The 16,632-nt window shown below is 47.0% G+C and overlaps 10 protein-coding genes across 10 annotated transcripts; 4 read left to right on the top strand and 6 right to left on the bottom strand.

The window, feature by feature from the left end:
* Positions 1 to 396: 396 nt before the first annotated feature.
* Positions 397 to 641, bottom strand: N7517_007714 (uncharacterized protein; the record flags this gene model as incomplete). Its single annotated transcript, XM_056725444.1, has 2 exons — positions 397 to 408; positions 468 to 641. The coding sequence occupies 2 exons, from the start codon at positions 639 to 641 to the stop codon at positions 397 to 399; spliced, it is 186 nt and encodes a 61-aa protein (XP_056581694.1).
* A 2,021-nt stretch (positions 642 to 2,662) lies between these two features.
* N7517_007713 (uncharacterized protein) lies at positions 2,663 to 2,986 on the bottom strand (the record flags this gene model as incomplete). Its single annotated transcript, XM_056725443.1, has 1 exon — positions 2,663 to 2,986. The coding sequence occupies one exon, from the start codon at positions 2,984 to 2,986 to the stop codon at positions 2,663 to 2,665; it is 324 nt and encodes a 107-aa protein (XP_056581693.1).
* Positions 2,987 to 4,414: 1,428 nt separating this feature from the next.
* Positions 4,415 to 5,431, top strand: N7517_007712 (Fructosamine/Ketosamine-3-kinase; the record flags this gene model as incomplete). The annotated part of the gene is made up of 2 exons (XM_056725442.1): positions 4,415 to 5,192; positions 5,253 to 5,431. 2 exons carry the CDS (start codon positions 4,415 to 4,417, stop codon positions 5,429 to 5,431), a joined length of 957 nt encoding a protein of 318 aa, XP_056581692.1.
* An 822-nt stretch (positions 5,432 to 6,253) lies between these two features.
* On the top strand, positions 6,254 to 7,532 carry N7517_007711 (glycoside hydrolase family 16 protein; the record flags this gene model as incomplete). The annotated part of the gene is made up of 3 exons (XM_056725441.1): positions 6,254 to 6,615; positions 6,673 to 7,132; positions 7,194 to 7,532. The coding sequence occupies 3 exons, from the start codon at positions 6,254 to 6,256 to the stop codon at positions 7,530 to 7,532; spliced, it is 1,161 nt and encodes a 386-aa protein (XP_056581691.1).
* Positions 7,533 to 7,813: 281 nt separating this feature from the next.
* Positions 7,814 to 8,917, bottom strand: N7517_007710 (DSD1 family PLP-dependent enzyme; the record flags this gene model as incomplete). The annotated part of the gene is made up of 1 exon (XM_056725440.1): positions 7,814 to 8,917. The coding sequence occupies one exon, from the start codon at positions 8,915 to 8,917 to the stop codon at positions 7,814 to 7,816; it is 1,104 nt and encodes a 367-aa protein (XP_056581690.1).
* Positions 8,918 to 9,439: 522 nt separating this feature from the next.
* N7517_007709 (Zn(II)2Cys6 transcription factor domain-containing protein) lies at positions 9,440 to 10,970 on the bottom strand (the record flags this gene model as incomplete). Its single annotated transcript, XM_056725439.1, has 4 exons — positions 9,440 to 9,489; positions 9,543 to 10,074; positions 10,127 to 10,863; positions 10,913 to 10,970. The coding sequence occupies 4 exons, from the start codon at positions 10,968 to 10,970 to the stop codon at positions 9,440 to 9,442; spliced, it is 1,377 nt and encodes a 458-aa protein (XP_056581689.1).
* A 168-nt stretch (positions 10,971 to 11,138) lies between these two features.
* Positions 11,139 to 11,650, top strand: N7517_007708 (VOC family protein; the record flags this gene model as incomplete). The annotated part of the gene is made up of 3 exons (XM_056725438.1): positions 11,139 to 11,358; positions 11,412 to 11,448; positions 11,524 to 11,650. 3 exons carry the CDS (start codon positions 11,139 to 11,141, stop codon positions 11,648 to 11,650), a joined length of 384 nt encoding a protein of 127 aa, XP_056581688.1.
* Positions 11,651 to 12,035: 385 nt separating this feature from the next.
* Positions 12,036 to 13,345, bottom strand: N7517_007707 (NAD-dependent epimerase/dehydratase; the record flags this gene model as incomplete). Its single annotated transcript, XM_056725437.1, has 5 exons — positions 12,036 to 12,646; positions 12,708 to 12,767; positions 12,820 to 12,931; positions 12,986 to 13,243; positions 13,304 to 13,345. The coding sequence occupies 5 exons, from the start codon at positions 13,343 to 13,345 to the stop codon at positions 12,036 to 12,038; spliced, it is 1,083 nt and encodes a 360-aa protein (XP_056581687.1).
* Positions 13,346 to 13,790: 445 nt separating this feature from the next.
* On the bottom strand, positions 13,791 to 14,489 carry N7517_007706 (Saccharopine dehydrogenase / Homospermidine synthase; the record flags this gene model as incomplete). The annotated part of the gene is made up of 1 exon (XM_056725436.1): positions 13,791 to 14,489. The coding sequence occupies one exon, from the start codon at positions 14,487 to 14,489 to the stop codon at positions 13,791 to 13,793; it is 699 nt and encodes a 232-aa protein (XP_056581686.1).
* Positions 14,490 to 16,039: 1,550 nt separating this feature from the next.
* On the top strand, positions 16,040 to 16,563 carry N7517_007705 (uncharacterized protein; the record flags this gene model as incomplete). Its single annotated transcript, XM_056725435.1, has 2 exons — positions 16,040 to 16,216; positions 16,270 to 16,563. 2 exons carry the CDS (start codon positions 16,040 to 16,042, stop codon positions 16,561 to 16,563), a joined length of 471 nt encoding a protein of 156 aa, XP_056581685.1.
* Between the last annotated feature and the right edge of the window lie 69 nt (positions 16,564 to 16,632).

Raw genomic sequence — 16,632 nt, 5'->3', positions numbered from 1 at the left:
TGACTCGGTTGCCTCCTTTATCTATTTGATCTATTGTTCTAGATCAATACTCAGATTCCTTCAACTGGAGATGTTCAGGAATTTTTTTGGTTTACCATTGCCTTGCTATCGCGAACTTTGGTAACCACCCAAACTCAATAGGCGATGCTTCCTCTATCAAGTCGGGCTTATTATCGCCTTCAGTTATTCCTATGGTTGATCACTAGGTTGGGACTTTTCATTAAGAGCATATAGAGGAACGTTGTTAGAAATCTTTAAATCTACGATTCTATTCGAACTACACACAAAACCTAAGAAAACGACCAGGGTGGAATATTGATTCTGCTATTGGAGTGACTGTAGATATGGGAACAAAAAGCCGATTGATGGTACCATCTAGTAACGCGGCAAAGCTCATTACTGGCAGTACTGACACCAAGAATATCAGTTTCATTGCTAAACAAATCATGGGGAGACAAAAGACATACCCAGTTTTCACTTCCGGATTTCTTCACACATGTCTTGCCATGGCAGCATACGCCGTCGCCCTGACGTGGGTTGCCGATTCTGCAGAGGTCTCCGGGACGATGGCAGCAAGGGAACTCATCACAGGCGGCCATGGCCATAGCCAGGAGAGGGGCGATCCAGAAGATATACTTCATTTTGATGGAGTGAGAGAGCTATTAAGGTGCTTTTAAGAGGACGAATGTCATATACTGGAAGCTTGTAGTATAAAGAATCCGATAGAAATATGATATGTAACAGAGGATTGATGAGAGATATTGAGATTGCGAGGAACATATCGACGGATATTTATACCTTAAGTGCTGCACCAGAAGTCAGTATTGCTGTCTATTTTAGGAAGAGAATGTAGATCATGGGAAACTTGGGAAGCCGGACGCCGTGCAGTAAGTCGGACGCCTTATTCTGCACATTAGACACTTTGAGTGACCAAGAGTTCTGGGCATAAGGCTGGAGGTAGGCAGCCATGCAGGATCATGCAGTTGAAAGATGCATTGTGGGGGAGTAAGGTTCTAACTAGCACAGTCGACTCGTCTAACTGCCACAGCTATACAGAGGCTCACCACATCTTGGCAATGGACCCTGCCGATCTCGATACTACATAGAACCTTGCTCATTGTATAAGGCCAACGCCTTGGCGCTGGGGCGAGAACATATTTTCTCAGTGTGTATTGGTCAAGCTAATTTGGAAAATGGCTGTAGACAGATTTATGGATTAACATGTAAGAAATTTGGTCTTCCACTTATCGATGTTCAATAGTTGGAGAACCATGATTAAAGCAATTATGAAGTAACTAGCGGTGGAAGTGGGACTAAAGACTCGACGTTCGACGGCGCTGAGCCGTAGTGACTGCTAGATTACCAGGTTCGAGCACGAGCCCAAGACGATCGTCGGTGAGGTATTTTTGCCATTGGATAGCTCTGACAGGGCGTATCACCTGCACCAGGAAACCAAGCCACAGCTCCTTGACCGTTAACTCCCCAAACTTCCAATATTTCTACATTCTTTCACGATCATGTCTTGGGATATTGTAACTGCTAGCGATGAATGGCTGATCGAGCTCTGCCATAAAGCAAAAAATGAAGGGGGTCATATTGGGGGACCGATGGGGGGATCAAGTCGTCAAGCTTTCTGATCATGTCGCGGCCAAGTTTGGCTTAGGTGTCTGCGCTCCTGAAGCAGCTATGTAAGAGTTTAGAATAAAGGTATGAGGTGGTTGGGGGTTGTGCGAAGGGCAGGGTAGAATGGGGTTCTGCTGAGCTAGATCACTAGATTTCGACTTCTACGATAAGAAAGGGAACCCCTCGCCAGAAATACACGCGTTTTAAGCAATAGCTTAACTTGCTGTCTGAGAAGAAACTGCGGCTCTGAGATGCGCCTCGTGGAATTCTATGCCACTGAGCTCAAGGGGCGAGGGCATGAAGTGCTAGACAAACCTACACAGCCCTTACAACTGAAGCCCCTCGCTGCTTATGGGAACTCAGTATATAGGTAACACCTTGACCGGTTGGTTGGTGGGAAATGGTTCAGCTTAGGGGGTCGATCGAAGAATGTCCAGTGGTGATTTGACAGCTTCTTCGAGGTGCGTTATTGTGCGCATTGTCAGTTGGAAGACGAAGAAGGGTGAGTCAATGGCAAACTCACAACACAGGTACACGCCTCGATAGCGCGGCTGGCAGCAACTCGACTTCCGTACTGTATAAGGTCGGTTAGCTCGCCATTCTTGAAACTGTCGATGTAACTGTTGGTGTACTATTTGTAGAGGAGGTGTAAGGAGGGCAGAGATGGGTGAAAGGCCGGTATAGCCATATGTACCACTGCGGAATGCCAACAGGATGGAGTAGAAAGGAGATGATGAGGAGTGAGGCAATGGGGAGAGAAGAAGAAGAAGAAGCGAGAGGTGTAATTACAAGGAGGCGAGACACAAAAGACTGCTTTTGCGTACAAGAGCCACTCGATGTGACTCATGTATTGTTGTTGCTATTCATGAATTACCAGTCTCCGATCCTCCAGCTCTTCCTTGTCACATCGATTCCATTGCCATCGAGGCGTGCGAGGCGTGCGAGGCGTCGCTTGCTCTTCCACCAAGGGTCGTGGCCGTTGCAATGGTGATACGGGATCCATGATTGCGACAGATCCGAGTCACCATTCAAGACCAACCTAGTTGTTGCTTCTCAGCCCCAATCTGGCAGCGATGCTGTCCCAAAGCAGCCGAAGTTCGTCAATGCGTGAGTCGGTTGCTTCGAGGAGATCAAGCTGGTCATCCAGTGCCGCGCGCTGCTCAGCGATATGCGCCCGAATACGGCATCGGTCCATGAAAAGCTCTCTGATCACCTTATCCAGGGTCACCAATACGTCTTTGATGGCTATCAATGCGTTTTGCTGCGATGCGGTTCGCTGAGAAGCATCAGGACCAACGGGGTCAGGAACTGCCGTGGCTGCGGGGTCATCCGCGACAGGGTCGCAGGGCTCTTGGAAAGACATTTCTGCATAACGGTTAGTTGACCTCGCTCTGAGTTTAATTTGTGTCCAATTCGTTAGGTGATCGTACCGGAACGTCTGGCTCGAGACAGCCCTGTGATTGGATGGCACGAGAGAGGTTGATATGATGGGGGATGTGGTGAAGGTATGAGAATAAAAGAGAGTGATCGCAGGAGAGTCGATATTTGTTGGTGATGGGCTAAAACAAGAAGACGAAGGTGCGACGGTCGCATTTCGTTCCTTCCATATGAAGTACACTTCATTGTTTGTATGTTCTTTTCTTAAGTGCCATTATTATCGCGCAGAAAACCAAGCCTCTCACTGTATTGGCATTCATCGGGGCAGGGGTCCGTTGTTGCATAAAATGCTCGAACGCAATGCAATTGACACGATATCCCCCGAATAAGCCTGTGCCATTGATGTCGAGTGTTTGTAGGAATAGCCTGGATAGGTATTGAATGCTTCATTTTTGAGTTGTCTTAGATGGACGCTGAGTGGAGAGGAGAGGAAATTGTGACACATGTCGCACCAAGTTTGATGTCCGTGAACTGAAGATTAGTTGACCGGCTTAGATACTATAGCATACCCAGGCAGCCAGTATACGCAGTCAAACCTCCTAATATCTGGCCCATGACAAGAAAGAAAACACCGAACTCTCGTTCGGGGTGGCGGCAGTGATATTTCCAATGGATAATCTGTTAGGTTGAGTGTGTTAACGCACGACGTTATTTTGACGTGATGCAACATAGCCATAGAAACAGAAAGGTTCCGAATGAGTTGGACTCCCGCAGGATATTTAGGGCTTTCACCTCAATCTCCGTGGCGATGAGAGTGCTGGCTTGCACGTAATGTGCGGCTGGCAATGCTTGTATGCATGTTTGGGTTGAATATAAATGCGCACTTTAGCCGCCTTGTTGCCTGTGATTCTGTGATTGTGGAGCTTGGCTGCCGAAGAAAGGCCACAAACTGTTAGAAGCGTGCTGCGTTCTCTGACCAGAGTCCTCAGATAGCTTCTCGTCGCTTAACATTTTCTGGATGCCCTTTTGGATGGTCGAGGTATCACCGGGTATGTGACGACGGTCTCCAAGTAAGGCGCGAAATGCCTGAATTGACCAATTCCGGACCAGAACAATCTCAGAATAAGATGGGTAGAGAGAGGTGATAAAAAGAGCAAAATTCGGTCCTCAACCATACAAGTACCAACGCCTTTCTGGTAAGCGCGACATTGTGTTCGGCCTCAGGCCATCGATGCCTAAGGCACCAAAGAGCGAACGAGCATGATTTCTTTCGAACCTCACGGAAACTTTGACATTGACTTCTCCAATTTCAAGGCTCATCGGGCGGGGTTCAAAAAAAGGACATCCTGCCTTGTTATTCCAGTCATGAGTTTTCCGGCAGCCATAGACTTCGGGGTTGGGAGTCAAGGTGCAAATGTTGACCCCGCTGTCGCTGCTAGTGAGTATCAAGAATCCTTTGCTTGAGCGGTTTGACAAGTACCCCGATGATGACGAGATGCCAGAACTTCCACATGGTGCCAAAATAGTGTCAACCGAGAATCATGGGTTCAGCTTCCGGGCCACAACCATGCGCATTGATGTTGAGTTGGCGAACGGATCACCTCAGACATTGTTTATGAAGGTTCTGTTAGAGGAGAGAGGCAGAGCGATGGTTCAGGGCGAGTTTGAGTCTATGGCTGCGATTTATAATCTCATCCCTGATTCTGTTCCGAAGCCGATCGGCTGGGGTACATATGAGACAATACCCGATACACACTTTTTCTTATGTGGATTCAAGGATATCGATCAAGAGTTGCCAGACATGCGCCAGTTTACCAGGTGCCTTGCAGCCCTACATCAGAATAGCAAATCACCAACTGGGAAGTTTGGATTCTACGTCCCTACTTATAACGGCAACCTGTCGCAGCATACTGAGTGGTCGGATAGTTGGGAGACTTTCTTTGCGAAATCAATGCGACACGCACTCGCGCATGAGATTTCAGCTAAGGGTCCCAGCGAGGAAATCGAAGTGCTGAGTACTGCTATATTTGACGAGGTGATCCCACGTTTGTTGCGACCACTCGAAAGTGAAGGTCGATCTGTCAAGCCCTGTTTGATGCATGGTGATTTATGGTATGGGAATACTGGGAAGAATGCCATCACAAAAGATCCCATTATGTTTGATGCCTGCTCGTTCTACGCTCACAATGAATGTACGTTGTATGCATTGATTTAAACGACAGCTTTAGCTGACATTGAGCCAAATTTGATAGATGAACTTGGGCAATGGGCACCAGTTTGCAACCGGTTTGGTTTCGAGTATGTCGAAGGGTATCATTCACACTTCCCCATATCATCTCCGGTGGAGGATTACCAAGGTCGCATCGATCTCTATAAACTGTGCGTGTATACCATGAGTTCCCGTTTCCGTATGCCAGATAACTTACCTTGAGATTTAGGCGGTTTAACACACATGTCTCGGCCCTTTTCCCTGAAAATCGGGATCTTCGAGAACAGTACGCAATAGTTCCTCATCGGCTTGGAATAGAACGATGGACCAACTGACATTGCTCATAGAATGCTTAATGATATGAGAGACTTGATCGCTAGATATAGCGATATATCCGAATAGCCTCTAATTAGTTTGCCTGGGCAACTTTGTCTCTCAGTGACATTCGAGTATCACTCTCTCTTCCACCGTGATATCAAACACACACTTCCTTTTTATAGTAGCGTACCTATGAATCGTCGGAATTGTTACTATTTTTATCTCACCGAGGCCTAGGCACATGTGTTGTGCAGCGATTGTACGGTTGCGTCACTCTCATTGGCTAATAGAACGTGACTGTGTCAGCGCATAAAATGGATAAAATTTCATCCTAACTATTGTAAGTACTGGAGACACTGATTCGTGCCCGGCAGACAGGCTTATATCAAAGTAAATGTCAACAAATTTAGCCAAATAAATAGGCGTTGTGGGTAAAGATCTGCAGTGTCTCAGAGATATTCCAAGTGATAACGGACATGGCCCTACGTAGCCCTGCGCGGGCCCTGGCCAATGGCCCCGCTTATCTAACGCGTGGCCTGTCTCCAAGGCACCGAATTTTGTTGAAGGCAGATCAATTTTTTTGTTTCTTTCACTGCTTGTTGTCATTGTGCATTGCTTTGAATCTATACTTATTTGCATCTTTTGCTTTCTTTGATCGTTTGACCTGTACTTGTTTTGTCGTTGCTTGGCGCAGACCCACATATCAATTAGACCTCATTTTTTAAGATGCGTGAAGATTACGCTCAAAATGACCCCGGTCACTTTCAATCAAGTCATCTATTGCAAAATCAGCCACCGGTGGCTAGTGAACACCCACCTGCTTACGGAGCGTGGAGCGATGACGGCACAGATGAATATTCTAGATGGGACCCACGAGGATGGTCCTTGAAGAGCAAGATTTTCCTAGCGATTGGCGTCGTCGTGGTGATTGTGGCTGTTGTCGTCGGTGCAGTACTAGGAGTGCGAGCCAATCGGTATCCCAATTACTCGAAACTGAACTACAGCTTAAAAGACGACTATTCGGGATCATCCTTTTTCGACAACTTTGAATATTTTACTGGCGCTGACCCAACCCATGGATTTGTCCAGTACGACTCCTACATGTCAAAACGCATGCCAAACGACTGAACTAATGTGAAACCTAGGTATATCGACCGGTCTGCATCCGAATGGCTGAATCTAACATCCGCCACGGACACTTCTGCAGTGCTCAAGGTGGATACCCAATACAAAGGGTCTGAGGCTGCTAACGGGCGCCAATCTGTGCGAGTCACATCCAATAAGACCTATGCTGACGGGCTTTTCGTCTTCGATGTTATCCACACTCCGTACGGGTGTGGTACATGGCCGGCCCTGTGGCTGACAGACCCCAGCAACTGGCCTGAACATGGAGAGATTGACATCGTGGAGGCTACCAACGCTGGAACCTTTGGAACCCAATCTACGCTTCACACGTCGAAAGGCTGCTCTATGAGCGTTAAACGGAAAGAAAGTGGCTCCGTGGATAACGAGGACTGTTACTACGAGGCGAATGGATATACGGGCTGTGGTGTGAAAGGCACCGCGAGTACTTACGGTCCTGAATTCAACAGCAAGGGTGGCGGAGTAAGTCATGATAATAACCATCGATGGATTAAAACCACTTTACTAATAACCACCCCTGCAGGTCTACGCGATGGAGCTCCGTGATGCCGGTATTCGGGTATGGCAATGGGTCCGCTCCAAGATCCCGGCCGATATCACCTCGGGAAGTCCCGACCCATCCACCTGGGGCGAGGCATTCGCAGATTTTCCCAGCACGGATTGCGACATCGGTTCTCATTTCAAGAACCAGAGTATCATTATCAATATCTCTTTGTGTGGTGACTGGGCAGGAGCGAACAAGTACTACAAGACACAAAGTAGTTGTCCTAGCAGCTGCAAGGCATTTGTGCGGGACAATGCGACCAGCTTCGACACTGCATACTGGGAGTTCGGAGGCCTCAAGGTCTATCAGGCCTCATGATTGTTGACCTGCCAACGGTTTTCTTTAATTTCTGAAATGATGCATCTGAGGTTTCGATCATTGCCGAGGCGTTTGGGTGGTGGATTTTGTTTTGACCAGTGGAAATTCCAGGATATGTTGTGCAATCACGGATATGTATGTATCGTTACGTATATGAGGAAACGAAACCTTCATTCTATGCGTTTCGATTATTTGCGATAGTATGATATTTGATCAGAAGTCCAGCGTTCTATATATTTCGTCTTTGATGATACCCGGAGATACACAAGTTGACTAGAAAACTATTGAACCTTGCCTCTCGAGTCGACAGGCCATATTTCTTCGATGACCCCACCTCGATGGGCGTAATAGAAATCATGCAGATTGACTGTAGGGTCAATGTGACTCGGTACCATCTCAACACGATCCCCGACCGAAAGCGCTGGGGTACCCTCCTCCCAACTGAGTGAACCGTGCTCGTCACCAAGAACACCATAAGTGTACCTCGGGTCCTTGCACTCTGCCAATCCACTATCCGTTGTCAAAGATTTCAATCCACTGTCGATTGTGACAGATCGAGGACCTTGTTTGCTCAGAACGGTTGAGAGAATGGTAAGACTGTTGGAATAGAATGTGCCCACGGCATTTCGGTAATCCGTATCCATAAAAATGAACGATCCAGGCTGGAGCTCAGTCACACCTGGTACTGTTGCACAGAACTCGGCCGTTCCAGTTCCTCCTGTAGTGACGACCTCGATGTTGAAGCCGCCCTTTCGCAGAACGTCCGCAGTGTTCGTGAGAATCTCCATAGACTGCAGGCATTGGCTCTTGCGATCTTCCTTATCATGCAAATGCTGCAAATGACCCTCGTAACCATGAAGTCCGATCAATTTCAAATGCTTCAGACCCTGCACATGTTGTGCTAGGGTCATGGCCGGTTCACCTGGTAGGACACCGGTGCGATGAAGACCAACATCAAGGTCAATCAACACTGAGATTGGCTCGTCGATACCGGCTGCGGCCAAAGCCTTATCAATAGCGGTTGCGCCGATTTCGCTATCAACCACTATCCTGATCTTGCGGTGATTGCGATACAGCTCCACCAGCCTTTGGACTTTTGCGGGGCCGATGATCTCACAGGTGATAAACAGGTCGTCGAATCCGGCCTCGGCGATGACTTCAGCCTCGCTGACTTTAGCCACGCAGCCTCCCTTTGCACCCGCTTTGACCATCTTGCCGGCTAGTATCGCGCTCTTTGTCGTTTTCAAGTGGGGACGGATGTCCAAGCCAGTTGGTAGCAGCTTGTTCATCAGCTTCTTGATGTTGGCCTCGACGAGATCGAGATCTGCGATCATGGATGGTGTGTCGAGGGTATCGACCCTATCGCCGACTTTAGGGGAATACATGTTTTGAATTTTGTGGTGTTGAATATCGAGAGACTAGCAAGGGGGGCAATTTATAAGTTGAGAAGATGTAAGGGGCCCGCTATAAAATGTACCCCCACACTAAGACTTGCGGGGTATAATGTTACATTTGGAAGCATCACTTCCCTTATTAATTTGTAAAGGTCAATTATTATGGGCAAATCTAGAGATGTAGTGCAATAAGGTAAATGAATATTTCATTATATTAGGGCACGTTTGTCGACTTTGAATGCATGCTGGATTTCTGCTTGGGGACTTGACTCCAACAAAGCTGGCACTGGGGTCGCTGAAGAAGAGGATGGATTACCAGTACCGCGTGTTTTGTCCTTGTTTCTTCCTGGTTCTTGTTTGGATGGGCCGATGGTGCTTTCAGTTCGGTGTTGTAGCTCGTGATAGGTTTCGCGTTGTCTCGCGTAGTTGTATCTTAAGTAGATGGATATTGGAGAATAATGTACATTGTCCTATTGGCAAGATTTGAGTCTTGCCTACCATCTTCATTGTGACTCAACAAGCTATTGGCTTCAGCGACGGCGGATCAAAATCAGTAGCGTTGACTGCGAAAGTCAGCATGAAATCCTCTTTCACCATCAATGAAATCATCACATACCAATCGATATCATGACGAACCCAAACTCATCAGCTTCTTCCAACCACCTTTCTGCCCGCGAATCCATGACGACGCCTGATCTGATCTTACCAAATTCAGCTTGCAGATACCCCCGACCACTCCATCGCGACAGCCAATGGATATAAAGAGTGTTCCATTGTTCTTCTGTGTGCGCCTGCCAAAGCACCTTTGCCGCTGGCGCAGGCATGAACCCGAGGTCTCTGCAGTCGAAACATGGCACCTTATGCAACACCGAGTATGCCCAGTGGAGGAGATATAAGGCAAGTACCGCACGGCGCTTCGACGTTACGTGTATCCAGGCTTCCCACGATGGTCTCATTTGGGTGCGTTCTTCCTGGAGGAATAGACCCGCGTGAACGACATGGTAGACCAGGAGCTCGACTTTGCGAAAGATAATGTTGTGATCGATCAGGGGCCGCGGTGACCTTGCTGATGGAGAGATCAGAATGATAGTATATATGACCACTGCTTGTAGGGCTGCCAACAGGGTTGTCTCGTCGAGTCGCTCGGACTACCGGAATTTGGGTCAGTTAGAACGACAGAGAAAAGGAAAAGATACTAACCTTATCTACAATGCTGTCTAGTTCTTTTAGAATTGTTTTTCGCACCATGTCCTCCGCACCTTCACATTGCCCATGCCACATTTTGGTCAAGGTTATGCAGTTCGCCAGTGGTGATGGTAGTGTTTTATTTGGTGCAATCTGGGTGGAGTGAAATAAAGGAGGAAGTTGGAACTCTTCGGCGAGCATTTTTGGCCAAGTTCGAAGAACTCGGAAGATTAGTTCCATGCTATGATTTGCGAGGGCTATGGAATTTGTATCCGCTGGTGAACTTGGCTGAGGAGTTGGAGGAGAGATGTCTCGGACCAACTCTGGCGTGTCGCATCCACTGCTGGTATTTAAAGAAAAGAACTCTGGGGTGACTGCTTGCGGAGAACGCAAAGCAAGACTCGTGGGCTGGGTCAGATCCCAGGGACCTAGACCTGTGAAAAAAGAATCGAATAAATTAGGATCGAAAATTGATTGTAACTCTTGTGGCTGTGTCATCAATGATGTATCTGGCAAAGGAGCGCTTGTGGTATCATTGTTGATTCTGAGCTCGCTATTCTCGACTTCCGGGGTGTCGGTTGGATCCGCGCTGGTATATTGACAAGGTATGCTTCGCACAGAACACCGAGAGCAACTAGGACGTTTCAGGTTGCATCTGGATTTATCTGCGACACACTGATAGCAGGACTTGCGTCTCAGAGTATGCTGCGATTTATTACAGTTGTTTTTGAGATGGCGGATAAGCGAGGATCCTGTAGTGGCGTTAGTACCAGGCTCAGACGAGGCTCGATTCAGACATACGATGGCTGAATTGGGTGGCACAGAATGGACAGTCGGCAGTTTTCTCAGTGGATTTCATTTTGGTTGTGGAGCTTGGTTGCTGGAGAGGTGGGTGTTGAATGAAATACAGTTCAATTTAACTCGGAACTCCGGGTTGCTTATCAAGGGGTCCGGGTTGATGGAGCATATAAGCCCGTGCACCCCAGGCCAAAAGTGAATTATCACTCAAGTTCAAGTCAACAGTGAAATGACAGTCAATCATATTTTCTTTTGGGCCTCGGCTGCCAAGTACACATCCCTGCGGTCATTTTATCGTGCCATCTTGCAACCGATCGGGTACAGCGAGATGATTCGTGTAAACAACGACGCTCTTATCGGCTATGGCAGTGACTATCCTTACTTCTGGCTCAAGAAACTGCCCGAAGACAAAGATCCACTACCAACTCACATTGCGTTTGATGCCCCAAGTGAGTATGTCCAGTACTGAGATTTTGAAAAGTTGCTGATACAGGTAAATTAGGCCGCGAAGCTGTGGATCAATTCTACCAGCTAGCCTTGTAAGTTAGACCTTGCCATCAGGATATAACACATTACTAGCATTTTTATATGACTCGTATCTAATTCTACCTCAGGCAAAATGGCGGACGAGACAACGGAGGTCCAGGCGTCAGGAAAGAAATGAGTCGGCAGCCATACTATTCAGCTTTTGTGATTGATTTGGACGGGAACAACGTGGAGGCTGTGTATCTTCCGAAATAAATGCTTGTGTATTAATCTTTGCCTAAAAGAGAGATTATAAGATATATATATTTCTATCGCCATGCCGTGTCAAGAGTCTAGTCCATTACGCCAGTTGGATGTGTTGAGACGAGGATCCCGTTATCTATGTGCGATATATTATAGCGCCTATATCTAATATCATATTATATCACATTATCAACTGGCCTGGATAATCGGGCTACCGAGAAATCTCTGCTAACTGGCATGATATGATCTCTCCTGAATTCAGATATTTTGAACTTTACATCCGTCTTTTTGGTACATCTTCTCGCCTTGTATTCGCTATGAAGCTGTATATGTTTGCTATTTAATGGGATATATAATGGTAACATGGCACCGAGTCTGCAATACAATCAATGAGAAACTATTTTAGTGACCTTTCCTCGAGCTGCAAGTACTGGGAAAGAAGCTGCCTCATAGTCTCCTCAAAACCGGTAAACTGCCAACCAAACGTTTCCTCGGTCTGCCGGGAACTCAGCCTCCATTTTATTGCCGTCAGAGACCCTTCAAGCGGCAACCTTTTATTAGCCACCTCTTCTGGGAAGAACTTCCTGCAGGCAACTTGAACATCCCTATCCCACACCACTCCATTAGGAGTATCCGAAGAGAGAATATATTCCGAATTTCCAGGAACCGTACCAGCGTCCACTGCATCGACATGTGCGCGCGCGACATCGGCAACATGAACCGGTGTTCCGACATAGGGAAACGAGGAGTTGAGCGAAGATGTCAGTGCGGGTGCAAGAACTGCTGCCCGCGTGCCCTGAAGGAGGCTGTTGACTGTTGCAGTTGGGTCTGCGTCCAGGCGGTCATCTGGTCCAATAACTACCGAGGGCAGGAGATTGACGAAGTCAAATTTCGGGAGCGCATGGTTAACAAATGCTTTAGTTGCGACTCTTGCGAGAGCTTTAGATGCCCAGTAAGCTTCCATAGCAGTCGAGAAGGGACCAGTAACACTGGTATTCACATCGTCCACTGAGTCGAAATAAATTATGAGTCGGGATGCAACTATGAATGGTTTGGACAGAAGACTAACCTATATATAGTCGCTTGCTGTCGGGATTGATATTCCATTCAAATGGAATCAGGGTCACGCCTGTGGTGGGAGTTAGCTTCCTGGGTCAAAACAAGAGTGATTGATTGCGTACATGAAGATGTCAAGATTACGCGGCGAATTGTTGGCACGCGAGTGGCTGCTTCCAAGACAGTAGTCACCATCGAGATAGCTGGCTTAACGATTCCAACATCATAATCATCGGTCTGCGGAAAGATATGTAAGCCATGAGAAAGAACCGGTTCATTGGGCTGTATTACCTCGACTGCTAACGGTGATGCAAGGTGAATGATGACAGTAATCCCCCCAAGCACCTTGAAAATTGCATCCGATTCGAGAAAGCTTGGAATGACAACAAACTGGAGTTGTTCCTGATCAAGACTCTGTGCGATCCTCGTACTTTTGTTTTTCAATTCATTGATACTGCGTTCGTTTCGGACGACAGCCCGAACACGATATCCTCGTTCGAGAGCAATTGTGAGCGTCTTGAATCCAATGTATCCAGTAACACCTGTGATCTGTTCTCGATATATGAGAGTCTGCTCCTATTGGGGATAATACGCATAGGGTTTGCCTACCAACAGATGCTCACAGCCAATATCATGGGCTTTGTGTGACATAATGGAAAATCTAGAGCTTGATCTATTAGTTAAATAAAGTAATGTGAGAGTTGTAGTTCGATATAAATAGTCCTGGAATAAACGTGGTATTAACCAAGCCCCCACTATGTGCTTACCGGCACCCGGAGTTCCGGGTTGCCAGGGATTCTAGGTAGACTCCGGGGGATGATAATGTCAGAACAAGAATAAAGGCTCCTTAGATTATGAACAGCAACTGTGTTTTTTTTGTTATGGGCTAGTGCTAAATACGCTGGATTATTTCCCACAGCTATGAACTTGTCGGTATATGGGTTTCCAGAGACAATTTAAATTCTATGGAAGTTGGCAGACCTGCTCTATCTATAAGCGCTGATTATGGACTGAAAACAAAAATAAGAGGCTCATTCACAGGGCAGTAAAAATACAGGCAACACAAAAGCACAAATGGCCAACTTCTACTCTTCCTCTACAACAATCCAACTTCAATCTTGATACCAGCATCTTTCAACCGATCGACGTATTCCACCCCCAAAAATGACGGTGTGACCACTCCACCATGCCCACGAGCGTCCTTTCCCGCCCTATCGGCACTAGTCTTCCAATCAAGCAGTACTCTTGCCCCGACACAAGTGACAAGCGCAGTGAGCTCGTATAGCGCCCCCTCTCGAACAAACGACGCCGAAATTCGAGGCGCCTCCTCTTGTCCACTTCCCCTTCCAACGGCACGAAACTCGGCCCGCTCCACATGTCGCAGCTGGTTCATATCCGGAGCCGAGTCCATGCGCATTGCGAGTATCCGCATGAGTCTACGGATCAATGGAATGGATATGAGGACAAGAAGGACTTTGGTGATGAGATGCACGAAAACAGCGGCCATTACATCATTTGCTGGGAGGTACTCTTCAAAGTGAAAGTCAGGTCCGTAGAGATCTGGATTCTGAGAGGCACTGCGGTAAACAACGGCCTGATTTCCTGGACCTGTGAAGGAAGTTGCCAAAGAGCCCAGCTCTTGTGTGTATCGATAACCAAAGACACGCGCGATCCAGGGTGTCTTCGTCTGTTTCCGAAATGGCGCAGAGAGTATGGATGAGTCACCATATAGGTACCAGCTAGAACCATATGTCTCAAACGTGTCAAGGACCGTGTTCAGAGAGCCAGCGCTCATTGCCTTGATACTGGAGAAGAATTAGCCAATGGCTCAAAGTGACTGCGCAATGGCCGTACTCAAGCTTTCCGGAACTAATTATTTCAGCTGTTCCGGTAGAGTATGCCTCTTGCATTTTGTTCGCAATCAGCCATGAGATAATGTCTGATGGGGTCGATGTTGACAGGCCGGGTATCAGCTGCCTAGTGTCAGCCCCAAGCTTCCTTGATCCATGAAGGTCCTTTGTACTGACTAGTGAACCGCTCTTCCGAGCAACTTCGGCATAGTTCTTGATCACTTCTTGAATCCAGGGGATTTCCGTGGTGCTGCAAGCGGTAAGCTTCAGGAGTTATTCAAGACTCGCAAAGGATGACTTGCAAATCAACATAGTGCGTGCCAAGCGTGGCACATGCTGCCACAATTGGAGTTGAGAATCGATGGAATGGCCCGATTCCATTGATCACCACCCTTGTTCCCTGTATCAGAGGGTCAAGGCTTGAAGGACTGAGCTCTACGATCTCGATATCTTTGTGGATGTCAGAGCTGACCAGAATAATCACAATCAACGTGAAGTCATACCTGGAGACACTCGATTGGGGAAGAGTTCCTTTAACTCCTTTATCACAGCCTCTAGACGAGACAGTGACCTCCCTGCAATACACCATTTGGTGGTCAAAGGGTAATTTTGCGCGATGAAGTGGACACACAGTTTCCCAGTAAACCCAGTCGCCCCGAAAAGAACGATATCGTACATGATTTTGTGTGGATTGTATGGGAACTGGAATATGCTCTACGTAGACATGTAAACCTATCCTTTATAGATACCAGAGTCTTGCTCTGGTTCAAATGTCTAAAGAGACCGGAGTTCCGAGTTGAGCCTCGACTCTCCTAACGTGACCCCGGAGCTCCTCGCATAGTTTCGATTTCAGTAATTTTCTACTTTGATTGAAATTGTTTGCCTTCTGTACAATCTAATACACGGTGATATGAGTATCAATATTCCGAGGAAGTATTTAGGTTGACGTTGCGATGTCGGAGTATTCAAGTATGTTAAGTTGGATGTATCGACCATCCAATCTGTTCAGTCCTGATCACTATAGAAGCTCGAACTAACAGCAGATTGCCATTTGCTATAAAGGAAGAAAATAATCCTTGCCACTTTGATAATGCAGGCTATGTCGAAGCGAACTGGTCCGAATTGGAATCAATCCAGTTTAGATGCTAGCTACCGCAGGAAGCCTGGCCCAATTTGAAATGCTTCATAAGCTGGAGCCAATTACAATCTGTCATAGCATAATGTTAACTTGTTAGAAATATTGTTATATTTTTGATATCGGGACGCGGGCGGAACCTTCTGGCATGGCATCCAAGAAGTTTCCCCGCACCCTCGTTTTTCTTTCCCCTACCCATCTCATATGTTCAGCCATCAGGCTAAGCGCTATAATAATAACACTGGCTATAATCACCGATACTATACACCACCAGGCTATCTTCTACTTCTAAAAGGAGCAATTGGATAGCTAGACAGCGCTGAGCTTAACTGCTCTTATAACAGCCAACCTCGGACGATAATGTCTACCCCATTAATTGATGAGGGAGCAATGCTGAATTTGAAGGAATTATCAGCATGGGCATTTACAAGTATACAAATGGAGATGGAGATGCGCAACTTTTTCAGATGCGTCGACGAAGATCGTCACGCGAAAGTACGCCCATTTTTGTCTCATCTTGGGTTAGACCGTCAAATTGTGAGTGAATGTCCTGTGGAGTAGGATTTGCCTAACAAGTTCACAAAATAAAGGGATATGGGTACAAGATATGTCGAGTTACTGGGAGAGTCGCCCTTCAGAAGTCCAGTGACTTCCAGGCCCTATTATTCCCTCTATCAATTGGAGCAGGTAGTCGCAGTATAGGGTCAGGGGAGGCGATGATCAATGTTGGGCTTCTTAAGCCGGGGTATTGGATTGAAATAACGACTGTCATCGTTATTGATGCTCTTATGGATTGCCTCATTGTCCTTTTACCGGAACCAGGGTTCCTTATAGCGCCGACACAGAGCCAAAGCCTACAGATCGAGCACACTGTTAGTCACTAGATCGACTGGAATTAAATCAAGTGGAAAATTTATAATAAAATGGTACTTAGAGGTTCTTATTCTGTTTGT

The sequence above is a fragment of the Penicillium concentricum genome, assembly GCF_028827145.1.
Source record: "Penicillium concentricum strain IBT 3081 chromosome Unknown utg000002l_segment0_segment0, whole genome shotgun sequence".
In the NCBI taxonomy this organism is placed as follows: domain Eukaryota; kingdom Fungi; phylum Ascomycota; class Eurotiomycetes; order Eurotiales; family Aspergillaceae; genus Penicillium; species Penicillium concentricum.
This window is presented reverse-complemented; position numbering and strand designations above follow the sequence as displayed.